At 43.2% G+C, this 15186-nt stretch overlaps 1 protein-coding gene across 3 annotated transcripts in view; it reads right to left on the reverse strand.

Annotated features, from left to right (window-relative positions):
- cadm3 (cell adhesion molecule 3) overlaps positions 1 to 15186 on the reverse strand; it is a 171224-nt gene that overhangs the window by 108602 nt on the left and 47436 nt on the right. For all 3 annotated transcript variants that reach the window (XM_036138591.1, XM_036138593.1, XM_036138594.1), the window contains exon 3: positions 136 to 285. In XM_036138591.1, the coding sequence (XP_035994484.1) occupies positions 136 to 285 (150 nt within the window). The remainder of the gene's footprint in view (positions 1 to 135; positions 286 to 15186) is intronic.

Here is a 15186-nt window from a genome sequence, read left to right on the forward strand (position 1 = left end):
AGCTAGCAGCGAATGCTAATTGCTGCCCCTGCACTCCTGATGTTTGCCTTTAGACGGTATTTATTTGCACCAAACTGCAACTGCTTTTGTCAGACAGCGTCAGCTAAGGCGGACCAGACCGCGTCCAACGCTCACCTCTCTTCTCTCCAAAGTACAGGGTCTGTTGCGCAGTGTTGGACCACTGCAGCGAAGAGTTGTCCGTCTCCGCCACCCAGCAGGTCAACGTCACCGTGCCGCCGACGGACACCGTCTGATCCGAGGTCATGGGCTGCAGCGGGTCTTCGTCTTAGGTGGAAGCAGAAAAGAAAAGAAACGTTACAAGACGCACCTGGAAGAGACAGGACGCTGCGCGTAGACGTAAACACAATCGGCAAAAAAAAAACCGTAGCACCACGCAGCAGCAGCCAAATCAGATAAACCCACAAGCCGCCTAACTCGCATCCCTCCCCTTCTCTTTCTCTCCGTCTCCCGCCGCCCATGTCTTTCTCTGCTTGTCAGATTATCTATACATCTCTATCCGTCTTTTTGGAGAGCACAGACACAACGGGCGCACGCTGACATCTTGTCAGGGGGGGACAAAAAAAAAAGAAAAAGAAAAAAGAAAAGAAGCTGACAAATGGTTATCTGGTTGTATGTCTGCGAGGCCGATGTAGGAGCAATGAGTCAGTGGCACCCAGAGCCCGCGCGACCTGGGGGACTTGCAAAGATGAAGAGACTGTGGCGGACGTTGGGTCTCCACAGGTCAAAAACAACAACAGGACACATTCATACCGCTAATGGATTTTTAACCCTTCTGGTCGATATCTGCGTCAGGTTTTTAAAGGCGTGCATATGTATCAGCGGTTGCAGGAGGGGCTCCGACATTATAGGAAGGGGAAGGCGGAGGGGAAACAAGACTGTGAATACAAATGACCCCCCTACCCCCCCCTATAATGAAAGGGTTCTGAGGGCCAGAGCTGAAACGGAAAAACCCCACTGATGAGTGAACCGTCGGGGTGTGTAACAGTATTCAAATTGGCTGAAATTATGGTATTTAACAGTGCTCCCTTGATAACGGTTGATGGTGCAGGCTAATTCTACACCGCGTTTAGCGAGGGCGGCAAATGATTTTGTGAATCAGAGCAAGAGATATTAGTGAAATACGCAGGCCCCCCCCCCATTTAGAGTGAGTAATGAGGAACGTAACCACCGAGGCACCTTTTCCCGTGTCCGGGTGTGGAGGCCGCACGCGCGCAGTCGACCGTACGCCGACACGTTACGCGCTTCAAATCGCAAGGGCGCTCGGGCAAAACAAAACAAAAAAAATAAAAAATAAAAAGACGGCGTGACGGAAGAAAAAAGACCAAGTCAAAAGAGGGAGCATCTCATAAGAGGATACGCCTCGAGCGGTCTTCTCACCCCTTAAATACGGCGTGTATAAATAGTTTAATTGGAACCAAATTGTCAAGCAGGAGACAGGTTTATACGGAGCGTGGGGTGTTATCACAGCCGCGCACGACCGGTGGAATTGAATTTTTTTTTTATTTATTTATTTTTTTTATTCCAGGGGAAGAACATCTGCTTAAATGCGCTCCGGCATAACTCCCATCAAGACATGAAAGAGGACGGGGAGGGGCCCACGAAGTGAGGATGGAGAAGAGGAGGTGAGAAAACCGACTACATGTAGCATCAAAAACACACATTTGCGGAACATGAGCCGGGAGATGCCTGCAGGAACTTCGGACATCTTTTAAAGATGGAAGACGGGTTCAGCATCAGAACACATCAATTATTAGGAGACGGCGGGAAAAAAAAAAAAACTTTAGCATTGCCTCTGGGTTATGAGGATGGAGAGTGATAGCAGCTCGTGAGTTATGGCTCCTGCTTGCCGACGGGATTCAGAAGACTCTTAGACACCAGAAGCCCCACGTGTCAGGGAGTCGGCGCCTTTTTAAGGCAGCTTTGACCTTGTGCTAAGTTTACAGAAGCAGCGTGATGGCTAAGGCCTGAATTTGTGGTCAAGTGCCCCGTGGATTAGTGTCTCCTTTAATAGCATCCTGGACTAATTCTTGTGGCTGATCGCATCAGCTTCTCGACTTGGCATGGACACTTTGAGCAAATTGGCTGTCCCAGGGCATCAGTCATCAGGCCAACCACAACCAGCTCCGACAAATTACCCAAACCTATGTTGTGCCTTTGGTAGCTGCTGACTGTTCCTTCCCAGAATAACCTGTATGTGACATTTGTTCCCCCCTCCGAAAAAAAAAAAAAAAAGGAACAGCCTTTAGCGACACATTCACAAGAAGCTACGCTTTTAGAACACGTTTCAAGATTATTCTCCACATCACGTTTATGTATAATGAGGGGACTGTCAGCTTTAGCTTGCATCATCATTTAATCAAGTCTGTATGTTTACTCGAGGCCAACATTTCTCTTCTTAGAGTTTATTTTTGTCTGAAGTTATGCTATGATTGTAAAAAAGCGACCTGTAAAACCATTGAGGTTTTCCAGACTTTGTCACAAATTTGCAATGGATTCTATTGCAAATTACACATGGCTTGACATTTTATCCACAAATAGAAATCTGAAATTTGGTGGTTTGCATTGGTATTCACTACCCCTCGAGTCAACGTGTAGTCTTTGCCACCTTTGCTCATTCAGAGATTAAAATAGTTTCCCTTCTTTGCAAAATAGTTGAAAATCGGAGCGTCTTTAAATATCAGTTTTGTAGTTTTTCAGTATTTCCATGGATTCTTTTTTGGCTGTATAGGTCTGGACTTTGACTGAGGCATTTTAAGTGTGTTGCAGTTTTAAACAGGTTTTCTCCATAAATCCGCCTTCCTGTTAACTCTGATCAGCTGCTCCTGATGAAGAAAAACAACGTATTTCACTATGAGGAAAGTTTATTCAGGGAAACACGCAGCGTGCCGCCAAACGTTGCATTTTGTATTTACGCCAAAAAGTTCTGGTTTTATTTGAGCAGTGTTTGCTGTGTTACCAACATTGTTTGTGAAATAGAATTTAAATAGATTTTTTTAAGGCTTTCTTTTGAAAAAAAAACAACACATTTCTACTTGATACTCTTCTTTACAACCCAGATCTTTGAACCACATAACTACGATTTGTCCTGTCAACTATTTCTCCCGTTTGAGCTGAGGAGCTGTGCAGCTCCTCCAAAGTCATCGCAGTCTCCTTTGATGCTTCTTTTATCAAGGCTTTTTTTTGTGCGTGTGTGCTGTTTTTATGTACATGCTTGTGAACGTGAGTAAAAATGAAATAGACCTGTTTTTCTCAGAGGCAGTGGGTAGCACTGTTGCCTTGTAGTAAGAAGGTCCTGGGTTCAAATCCTGGCCTTGAGGTCTTTCCGCGGGGAGTCGACATGTTCTCCCTGTGAATGCGTGGGTTCTCTCTGGGTACTCTAGTTTCCTCCCACAATCCAAAAACATGACTGTTGGGTTAATTTGTCTCTCTAATTTACCCTCAGCTGTGTGTGTGTGTGCGTGGTAATTTGTCTTGTGTGTCTCTGTGTTGTCCTCTGATGGACTGACGACTCGTCCAAAATCACATCCATCTTAGCTTGCAATGGATTCAAAGTTGGAGAAGCAAAAAATTTGAGATCGGTGGTTACATCTCATTCATTTAACTGCAGCATCATTTAGCAAAGCGTTAAACTTTTACCGACTTCAGCTGCACTCGTCACCCAAAGATCAGACTGCAGCCTGCCACACTGACGTTTTTTTTTTTTTTTTCAATTAATGTACGCTAATAAATAAAAGGTTAATCTCCCTTAAAGGACTCATAAAACCTGAAATAATTTAAAGATGATGAAATGGCCCTCTGCATATTAAATCTGAAGGCCCATCAATGCATACAAATCACCGGGAAGGTAGTCAGCATATGAGGATGGCAACTTTGTTAGCGCTAATGGTCCAAAATTAATCAAAAATAAATCACGGCTTAATTAAACTGGAGCACGTTGTGGGTAGAACTAAATCACGTTAGGACAATTTATCAAACTCAGAACAATATTTTAAATGAACTTGACCCATTGCCTATGAGATGAGATGGGTGGAGTTAGCAGGATCGGGTTTTAAGTGGGAGTCACACAGATTTTTAGGTTATTTTAAAAAAAAGTTTCCTTGGTTTCTGCAAAGTTTAAGATGCGTAAGTGCAATGGGGTGCGCCCAAGCCATCCGCTGTACCAAAGTGGTTCACAGAAATGTTAAAGACACCCTCGCCGCCAGAATATGACCTCAATAAGCCTGGGGTATGAAAAGAGCTGTTCTGTTTATTTGAGGATCCCAAACAGCGAAGTTACGGGAGTCGAAGGAAGTTCAGCCGCGGTTTAAACGGTTAAGTCCGGCTAAACGCTCCAGCTGCAAAAATAAGAAGCGCAACCTCTCCATCCTTCGCAGACGTCAAGTTCAACGCCGGCTTCTTTTCTTCTCTCCTCCACATCCCACTTCTTCATCTCCAACCAAAGCTGTAAAGCCAGAGGACGACACGGGTATTTAAAGCAACACAATTTACACCCTCCCTATAGCCAGCCACGAGGTGAGAGAACACAGAGGCAGAAAACTGACTGGGATATCAAACGAAAAGGAGGCAGGGAGGCGCCGGCAGACAGGGAAAGATGGATGGATAAGGGTATGCAGAGGAGGCTGGGTGGCAAAATGAGGTGGGAAAGCGGGACTGTGTGAAAAAGGATGGAGGGGAGAGGAGTGAGACAACAGAGGGAGCGCGAGGAGCTTGAGGGCTCTCCAGCGTCAAGAGACAGAAAAACATAAAAACAAGCTTTCTACTTTGAAAAAAGGATTATTTGTTTCTGTTTTTTTTTTTTTCTTCCTAAGAGTTAGATAAGAAGATTTCAAACAGTGTGAGTATGTGTTACCTAAAGAGCTCAGTCCAGGCTTCTTTATCCCAGAAAAAGACAAAGCACTTACTATATATTTGCTCTATTTGATTTTCTTTGAACGTCATGACATGTGCATTACATGTCGATTACAGCTGCACGGTGCATTGAAGCATCGCCGGCATATCAATATGTGCAAAAGTTAAACAAGGAAACCGCTCGATATTTGGCGGGCTGTCATATGTCGATGGGGATGATGCATTCATGATCTGCATGTCAATAGCATGTTTCGGTCGGACTTTACCCATCGGTGACGCTGAGCCCTGGTATAGACTTTTGTGATGTTGCTCTTAAAGCTCACACAGGATGATGGGAACACTGCGACGGATAAAACATCGGCGTAAGGGAAATGTGGCCCGACTGCAACCGAACTGATCGATGCAACATTAAGCAGGGATGTTGCGATTTTTCACAAACAATACATGCTTTTGCAATTTTTGTATTTTGCTCATCTTGCTCTGTCTAAATAGCCCTAATCTATCAGATATTGAGGACGTCACTGGTCCAGCGCCATCCTCGGCTGACCCCACAGATTTTCTGTCAGACTTACTTCTGTAGAACTTTCATTTTCCTTTATTGGTATCCTTCTTTTGTTGATCTGTATGCATGCTTGGCCTCACTGTGATGTTAACACAGAAACCCTCAAAAAATTTCCAGCGTTCAAGACTATAAGCTTTTTTTATTTAAATTGGACTGCCGGTTGGAGCTGCTCATGATTTAATCCGCCTCACAAGTTCTAGCAGAAGAAAAGTAACGCAGGTCCATGATGTCCCCACCATGGTTCCCTCTCTGGATGTCGTCTAAAGTTCAAACTTGGTTTCATCAGACCAGAGCGGATTCTTTCACAAAGTCGCATTAGGATGTTGCATTTGTCTCATTTTTGCACGTCACAAAAACCTGGTATCTGAACACGGACGTGTACACGTCTGAGAGCCGATGTTGGTCTTAAACACCGGAAAAGAGCTTTAGCATTTCTGTAATTGTGGTAGTTTTAAGGGGTGGACTTTCAGACTATATAGTATGAAATATAATTAAACCTTTCCTGACTACTAATGGCCATTTTCAATGAGTACTAAGACTAAACTAACGTCATATTTCATTTCAGTGTTTTCTAAAACTACTCGATCACCAGTCCCCATGAATAGGGGAGTAGCAATACATTAAGCTCATCAAATATCGAGAAACACAACATAAACAATATGAGCCGTTAGAGAAAACTAAGAATTCCTGTTTTATTTATTTTCATGGAGAAAACAAAAATCCCAAAAATGTGTTGCAAGGACAAAGATTTAGTCCAGCTTAGGCTTCTCTAAGGCTTAGGCTTCAAGGCATGAACACTGCACTTTATATTGTAATATATTTGTTATTATATTTCAGTTGCAATCTCATTACATTGTCATAAGCTGTATGCAACGAAATTACATTTTGGATGCATTCTGTACATACAAAATGACAACAAAGTTTGTCTAAGTCTATCTAAGGCGGTCAAAAATAAATTTGAAATCAATGTTTCGGATTTCTGTAAAACCGATTTGATCGCCTCCTCCAAAAGGTCAACATGCTAATGCTCAAAAGTCAACTGATCGAGTGCAAACTGGAATCAATCAGCCTTTTCGTGTTCAAACAAAAACGGCTTTAACAAAATCACAAATCATGGTAAAAGAATATTCAGGCAGTGTAAATCATTTCCAATGAAGGCATACACACCCTCCAAAGAACAGGGGAATTTGTTCACTCTTCTAGGCCTGAAAGAACAACAGACATCGTTATTTTCTTGCAGCTCCTGTTTAGGAGCTCTCGCACCTTCTTCTGCAAATCAGTCAGAACTTTTGCTACAAATCAGTCAGAACTTTTGCTTTTCTTCTGCGGTGTTCAGCATGTATTTATTATTTATTATGTAATTAGTCAGAAATTTGAAGAGGGTCACGTTACTGAAGTGGGAGTTCTGTGCTTGATTTGTTGTAATTAAATGTCCCCATAAGAAGTAAACTTTGTTTTGGATCTAGTACTATGCGTTGCCCTTAATGTTTGACCACAGAAGCTATTTCAGAGTTAGAATTACAAGTAAAAAGCTTAAAATTCACGTGACAATGATGCATATGTCTATGTTCTTTGCCAGCCTAGGCTAATGGGGCTATGTAGTAATCACAAAATACTGGCATCTGTGACATTTGTTTGTCTCACAGATGATATAAAAGTGTCTGGGTCATCTTCAATGCTAATATAACTGAATAAATTCATGCTAACGGCAACAGAAATGGCCGCTTTGCACCACAGGTTTCCTAGAAAAGAAACATGGCGTTGCCTTTATTCGTGCCAGCAACGCATATCAGCACCTCAACGCATTGCGCTTGTGTTGAAACATTTACTTGTATAATCTGACCCAATCTGTATTATCTGATTGAATTTGACTTTGGAAAGTGCCTTGAGATGACATGTTTCATGAAATGGTGCTATATAAATAAAATTGTGGCCACACGCTCGTCCAGGAGTGAACGCTGAAAGTCAGATGTTCGACGCAGTCTGCAGCATTTCCTTACATAGAACATATATTTTCACTAATCTCAACTGGTGCCATAGAGATCAACAGAATCAATTTAAACTGAAACATAAGTCAATGTAATGTAAAACTGGGTGGGCTCTGAAATTTTGCCAGTGTTTCTTTAAGAGATAGCTGTAGATTGTAAACTGTGGTCAGATGACTTATTGACTAACCAATTCAGTGAAATGTGTCCGTAGGCGGTTGTAATAAACCAGAATTAATCAATCAATTTGACTCATTTTATCAGCCATCCGTTGCCTATAGGTCGGGTTGCCAGTCGATCGTTTATAAATCCCATTTCCCAATAAAACTATATCCCTTAGTCATGAAAAAATGTCTAATTTGAATCATTGCAAAAGTGGAACAAACAACAAAAAGTTAGAAATCTATCAAATTGTTTCTTGCTTACTTCGTGGCCATCTCTTTAGAACGGTGCCGCACAGAAAGCGCGCTTTTAGAGCTATTCTGTGCTGCACAACAGCTGGAGTTATGGCGTCGGGGAGGCTGACGTGTGAGCGCGCATGGAGTCTTTGGAGCGCAGTCATTTAACAGCAGTCTTGACACACAGCAATAAGGTTAGCGGAGTCTTTTCTGTGGTGCCTGAATTAGGAGCTCTCTAATCTTACTTGGCACCTCATATCAGCAGAAGCCGCGCCAAAGTACAGCCAGAATAAAGAAACCTCTCCTGAAATGACTCAGTTCTCACATATTCCTGCCTATGTTGCGGCTGAGGTGTATTGTGGAGATAAAAAAAACAAAAAAAACAAAAACATAATCCTAATAAGCAATGTTCGCAAATTTGGATTTGGATCTGCTTCAGCACAACAGATCTGAACTATTCATTTAATTAAAAACTACTCCGTCTTCTACTCAATAAAAAGAACAGATATGAGATATTTCCAACCACCTTGGCAATTAACATATTCACCCCCTTCTGCCTTCTCCTTCCATCTGTCTCCCTCCATCCCCCCCCCCCCCCCCCCCCCCCCCCCCCCCCCCCCCTCCTTGGCTCCATCTGCCCTGATCTCCTCCTCGGCTTCCTCCCGTCCTCCCTCACCTCTTCGCCCTTCTGTCGATCCTCCTCCTCTGCTCCTCACCAACTCGTTTATTTCTTCCCATCCCCTCCTTCCCTCTTTCCCTCCTTCTTTTTTGTCCTCCCAGGGTGGCTTTGCAGTTCTGCCGCTAATTAACTCAGGTTAATGAACTTTATTTATTGTAATACACATCTCTCTGTGTATGTCAGTCCCCGCAGGCCTACATTTGGAGATTTTTTATTTATTTATTTATTTATTTTTTTTATATTGTTTTCGGAGCTTTTGCTGTGGAGGATTGTAGCTGTTGCTTTGCGGGGAGGTAATTATCTGGGTTTGAGCGACTCTCCGGGTCTGTGTGCGTGCATGTGTGCCAGCCTCCAGAAGCTTATTATCAGCGTGGATTTGCCTGTGCGCGCGCGCGCGCGCACGGGTGCGCCCCGCGCGCGCGCGTGTTTGAGTTCAAGCACAGTTATTTGTTTTGCCGGGAGGAATTTATCTATTTGTGCACCCGTTTGCGGGGCAAAGTATGTGCACCTGCGTGATTTATGAGATTGTGTTTTATCTGCATGTGGGTGTGTGCTTGCTGTGTGTGTGTGTGTTTTTTTTTTTTTTCTTTGCGTAGCTGCGGGGAATTGTGCGCGGCAGACACAGTCATGTGTCACGATGCTGCGGATGCTGTACACATTTGATGGGAAAGTCAGCCAACGGTGTACGGTTTGATACGCCGTGGAATGATACAGTCCATTACGCACATACAGAAGCATCTTCTCACACTTACTGCAAGGATGCACCCCCCCCCCCCCCCCACACACCCCCCCCCCCCCCAACCCTTGCCCCGCCCTACCCTGCCGCCCTTCCTCCTCCTCCCCATTACTGTAAGCACACACAGATCCTCATAAAAGATACAAATGATAACATGCACACGTCTGTCTTACAAACAGCGCTTAAAGAGTGTGGGGGGGCATTTATATCATGTTACATTTATAAAACTGTACTGAAAACACGCTGGATCCGTTTGGATACATCAAACATGCCACCTTTTAGAGAAATACAGGACATCTTCCCACAAACCCAACCATCCGGACACACACAGAGCAACCTCCCCCACACCATCCATCTATGCCCAGCTGTACACCCCCCGGATTACCACCCATCCCCCTGGGTAAGTGTGTACGTCTCTGCCCTTCTGCCCACCTCCAGATCCTATAGGAGCCCTACCCCCCCCCCCCCCCCCCCCCACCCATTTTTCTTTCCTGTTTTCACCCATTACCCCTGCACTCCAAGCCCGCCTTCCGGGGTGAAATATGCAAAATTGTTCCAGATATTTCTCACTTTAACAAAGGGAAATTGGGGGGGGGGGGGGAGAAAAAAATTGCAACTTATTACAGATCCGCTCATTTTCATTCTGGAACCAACACTTCTTCGGCTTGTGAAGCGTAATAAAAGGCTCTGTTTTCTGCAAAAAAAAAAATAAATCTTTGTAGCTTCTTGGACTTTATTGATACCATCCAGCGGTTTCACTACCAAATGTAAACTGACGATAAAAACCCAGATGGGTAATAAAGAACGGATATCCACAGAAAGGATTTAATTAAAACAGAGAACGGTTCAAAGGAACGCCGAGGAGGAAACTTGCTGGCTCTGCTTTGTGCAAATTCTGGGGTTGGTAACGTCACAACAGGCAGAGGAACCGAGCTGATCAGCTGGCGTCAGTGAACACGGCGGTAAACGGAGAGGTTTGCGGCGGAGTCAGCAGCATTCTAGTTGCTCCGGAGCTTAAAGGGCTCAACCTGACCGGTTTGAGCCAGAGCCGGACTCCTGAGACCCCGAATCCATGAAAGATCCGGGCCTGAAGCAAACGGTGGTGAGGACGGCGAACTTCAGCACTGGCAAAAAAAAACAACGTTTTGCACTTCTGTTTCAATTTTTCCTTTTTGCCAGATAAAAGTATGTTGGTGAGAAGAATCCGCGTCAACGGCGGAACAAATGCAAACAACGCTGTAAACGATGCTGGCTAATCTGGTGCCAGGGTGACATTACCCACAGTGAAATAAGTCTTACACTGACACGAGCTGAAAGGCCACTCCGTTAGAGTGCAAATGCACTCAGGAACTCAGGAAGCAAAATTTCAAGACATGAGCCAAGAAGTTACAACTTGGGCACAAGAAGGTCCTCCAAAGGGACAAAGGATAGTGCTAAATTAGGCGGGCTATTAAGTCAATGTTTTACAGTGGCCATCACAAAGCGCTTATCTCGGTGCCCTAGAAAATTTGTGGGCAGAGTGAGCCTACAAACCTGACAGAGTCGCATCAGTTCTCTCAGGAGGGACAGACTAAATTCCCAGCAAACTATTATGACAAGTTTCTGGAAAAAAAAAAATAAAAAACAATTGACCCAAGTCACATTCTACCAAATACTAGCAATAAAATATAAGAAAATGTATGTAAATGTCTGATTTGGAAGAAAATTAAAGTTATTAATTATTCTGGCCTTTGACTAATATATATAAAAACTGTCTAATTTCTTAACTGACATAAAACAGAAAGGCTTTTGATTGATTCATTGTCAGATAATGAGGAACATAATGCTCATTTGTCTTTTTGTACATTTTATGGAAAGATCTGACTTTAATTGTACACTGCAAAAACGTATCTACAAATAAGTAAAATGTTCTTAAAATTTGTGTTTTTGTCCTAGATTTGAGCAGGTAAATAGGATTATCTGCCAATGGAATGAGTATTTTGGCCCCTAAAATAGACAATTAGACATCCTGCACTTGAAATAAGATGATGGAGATGAAATGTTCCTATTTTATGTGGAACAATCTTGTTCTATTGGCAGATCATCTTATTTACCTGCTCAAATCAAGGAAAAATACACAAATTTTAAGAATATATTACTTATTTTTAGTTCTGTTTTTGCAGTGTATTTTAGGTGGGGCTTGAATGATCCTCCAGGAAATATTTAGCCACCTGCTTTAATAGATTTAATAGTCGCTTTGATTCTTATTCAGCCGTCCCGCCACGGCCGGCTATTTAAGGTTAGGCGGACAAATCACTTAAAATCTTTGAGATAAGTGGGGAGAGGGTCGGTGGGAAGGCTTGGAGTGATGCTTGGGGATTTGAGAACCCCCCCCCCCTGCCAGCAGTCTTAGCACAAACAAGCTCCTTAACCTTTAGTTTTTACAAACATCCCGCCTTTATTGTGAAAGCCTGAGCGTTTGTGGGGGATTTTGAGCGCCCACTCCAATCAAGACCCCCTCCTTCCAACCACCTCCTCCAAACCTACCGTTCCTCTGGTGCCTGTCAAACTTGGTTAGCTCAAAGCTTAGGCCATCTCCCTCCTTGTTCTTATCCTCCACCAGCTAGCTCAACCCCCCCCCCCACCACCACCACCGCCCCCCATCATATCCCAGCAGAGTGTCTGCAGCAGCAACACCGAGGCGCCAAGCCCGCCGCCCCACCCTGCCACAGGAGCAGCGCAGTGAGAAAGACAGAGGAGCGTGGGGTTAGCGGTGGAGGGAGGAGGGGGGGGTTGGGGGGGGCTCGGCTCGCTGAAAAGGGCAAGCAGCATCACTGCTGACAAAAGAGAAAGAATAATGATTTGCCAAGAAAGAGAAAGACGGAGTGAGTCGGAGAGGTATGGAGAGAGACGGGGAATAAGCACAGGGGAAAACCGAGGGAAGAGGGAATGAGAGAGAGGCAAGCGGAGAGTAAGAGGTGAACGAAGGACACGGCAGAAATAAGCATATATAGATAGATGAGAGCAATGAGGAGATATGACAGGGTGACTTAGAACGGGGCGAAAAGACTGAAAAAAAAAACAATGGGAGCAAAACGGAGAGAAGTGGAGCACGGCAGAGAGCGAAATAATAAAAAAATAAAAAAAACGAAGGGATTGGAAGAGAAAGTGAAGACATGCTGACACCAGGATGTAGAGAGGAAGGACCAGCAATAGCCTTAAAATGGGTCTTTTTTAACCAGTTCTGCTGTCCACGTATTCATCTGAAGGGGATCTTCTAACAAGGTGAAGGTGAAGTAAGACGGCGGGGATCAAATAGCTCATCATCCTTGTTTAAATTAGCTGGTTAGTGAAAAGGGATGAGCAGCACGACTTAGCTAAATCCACAGAGCGTCTTCTTAAGGTTGGGCGCATGAGAAAACCTTGTTTGTGCTTCCTGAGACTGAGCCAAACCCCGGATCGATGCCGCTTTGGATCCATGCTCGGTTTGATCAATCAGCTCCTGTTCTCATATTGTTTCCAACATTGTGTGGGCTTCAGGAGGGGGATCTGAAGAAACTTCCAGCGCTGTACACCTGCCAAATGTCAGGCTTCATTGACCTGACTTGGTTGAGTTCATCCAACCACATTTGGCACAAGTATTCAGACTCTCAAAACCTTTTCATGCACTGCAAAAACAGAACTAAAAATAAGTAATATATTCTTAAAATTTGTGTATTTTTCCTTGATTTGAGCAGGTAAATAAGATGATCTGCCAATAGAATAAGATTTTTCCACATAAAATAGGAACATTTCATCTCCATCATCTTATTTCAAGTGCAGGATGTCTAATTATCTTATTTTAGGGGCCAAAATACTCATTCCATTGGCAGATAATCTTATTTTCCTGCTCAAATCTAGGACAAAATCACAAATTTTAAGAACATTTTACTTATTTTTAGATCCGTTTTTGCAGTGTGTCTGTCATTTTCCAACCACGGACTTATTTCAAAGACCAACGCAGAGTTGTGCACAAACCATGGTGTGGAAGAAAAACCTAGATGGGAGACAAAGGCAACATTAGTTCATTTTTTGTCTGTTGTTACAGTCTGCAGGTAGTCGACCAGCTTTGCACATCTGGAGACGGAAATATTGGCTTTTTTCCTCTTTATAAAGCCACAGCTCCATCACATTCAGTCGAGACCATCTGTGAACGGCCACCTGAATGGGTATGAATACTTTTCTGAGGCCCAGTAGACAATGATGGTAGGAAAATCTTACATCTAATCGTCATTTAGCCCATACCTATGAAACTAATTCAATCTTATTTCTAAAGTGTCATTAATGTGGAAATAAGGGCACCAAACAAAAGTGTAATACAATTCCCGTTTGATATATAGTTTATAAAAAATAAAGACATTCACTTATGCCGCCCTATTCCACTGCAACTTTAAATCTGCCTAAAAAAGGGTTGATAACCTTTAAACTTATTCTGTGTTTGTGGCCACGTCTTGGGCCATGCAGAATCAAGTCTGCAAAAGGCTTTGTGAGAAATAATTCACGCACAGAAAACCCGGGGCTGTGTTGAGCAAACAAGAATATAATTTTTTTTTATTTTTTTTTTTGCAGCTCCAAGCAGGTTTTTTAGCATGGCCAGTCAGCAGCAATAAACTATCAGCGAGGTGAAAGCAACTTCATCTCACTCAGAGAGAAAAGCATTCTCAGTAATTACTGGCTGAAAATGGGAGCTACTTGCATTCATAATTTTTTTTTTTTTACAGATACTGGTGTTTCTCCGTCAGTATTTGGACGTATAATGTATTTAATGTATATTTTAAAGCCCCCCTCCCCATTACGCCACCATGGCCTCCTGTATAAAGTCTATTTTGGCCACAGAATAGGATTCTGACAATTGCTAAAAAGCTAAATCGCTGTTGGGAAACACCATGAGCCACAAATATGAGACGATGACCCCCATCTGCTGAGCTACTGACAGATGCAGAGGCACCACTCCACATTTCAGCAGACACTCTTGTTAATGGAAAAGACTCTTTCTTTTTCTGGCTCCTTGCAGCGTTTTTAAGTTTTTTTTTGTTTTGTTTTTTTTAAATAAACTCCGCGATTATCAAGGAAGACAGAGCCAAGACTCACATATTTAGCGTCTTGCGAAGGTATTTATACCTCTTGAACCTTTTCACATTCTATCCTGTCAGAACCGTGAAAACGTCACTGTGTTTAATTGAGATTGTACATGACTTGCAGCACAAAACACTTCATTGCGAAGACGTTTTCACATTTAGAACAAATATCTCAGTTGTGGCGTGCATCTGGGATAGAGACAACACCTTTTTTGCAGCAGTCACAGCTGTGAGCCTATCTGGGTATGGCACTACGAGCTTTGCACAACCAGAGGCTAAAACATTTGCCTATTCTTGTAAAATAGCTCAACCTCTGTCAGACTGTGAACATCAGCCGCTTTCGCCGTTTTCTGCTTTCAAGAAGGCTTCATGTATAGCAGAGAGATATTCATGTTCTGAATAGAATCTGTGCCGGGCCGATGCCACGCACCGCTTGTTTCTGGTCTGGACCAGCGTGCAGTAAAGTCCTGTAAGTATTGAGCTTTTTTTTTTCTAGCTATGAGGTAATATCCAGAATTTCCCACGAGACGACAGTAATACCTAAAAAAAGGCATCTCTTACGGGTCCGCCGAAGTGTATCAATATCAAGGCCTGCTTTGCTGGTAGGACAACTACTTTGCAAGCAATTTAGTGCACATGGTCGCACTCGATTGCAGCCATGTGCAACATAACATATGCTAGCAGCATTTGGTAATGATACGCAGCTTAGTTTATTTGCTGTAATGCAGTTAGCGCCGCACTGTTTTGCATCCTGTCCAAACATCACTTTGGATTAGCAAATTAATGGAAATCTTACTGGTCAGCTACATTTTCTTGCAATATATATATATATATATATATATATATATATATATATATATA

This window comes from Fundulus heteroclitus, chromosome 6 (genome assembly GCF_011125445.2).
Source record: "Fundulus heteroclitus isolate FHET01 chromosome 6, MU-UCD_Fhet_4.1, whole genome shotgun sequence".
NCBI lineage: Eukaryota > Metazoa > Chordata > Actinopteri > Cyprinodontiformes > Fundulidae > Fundulus > Fundulus heteroclitus.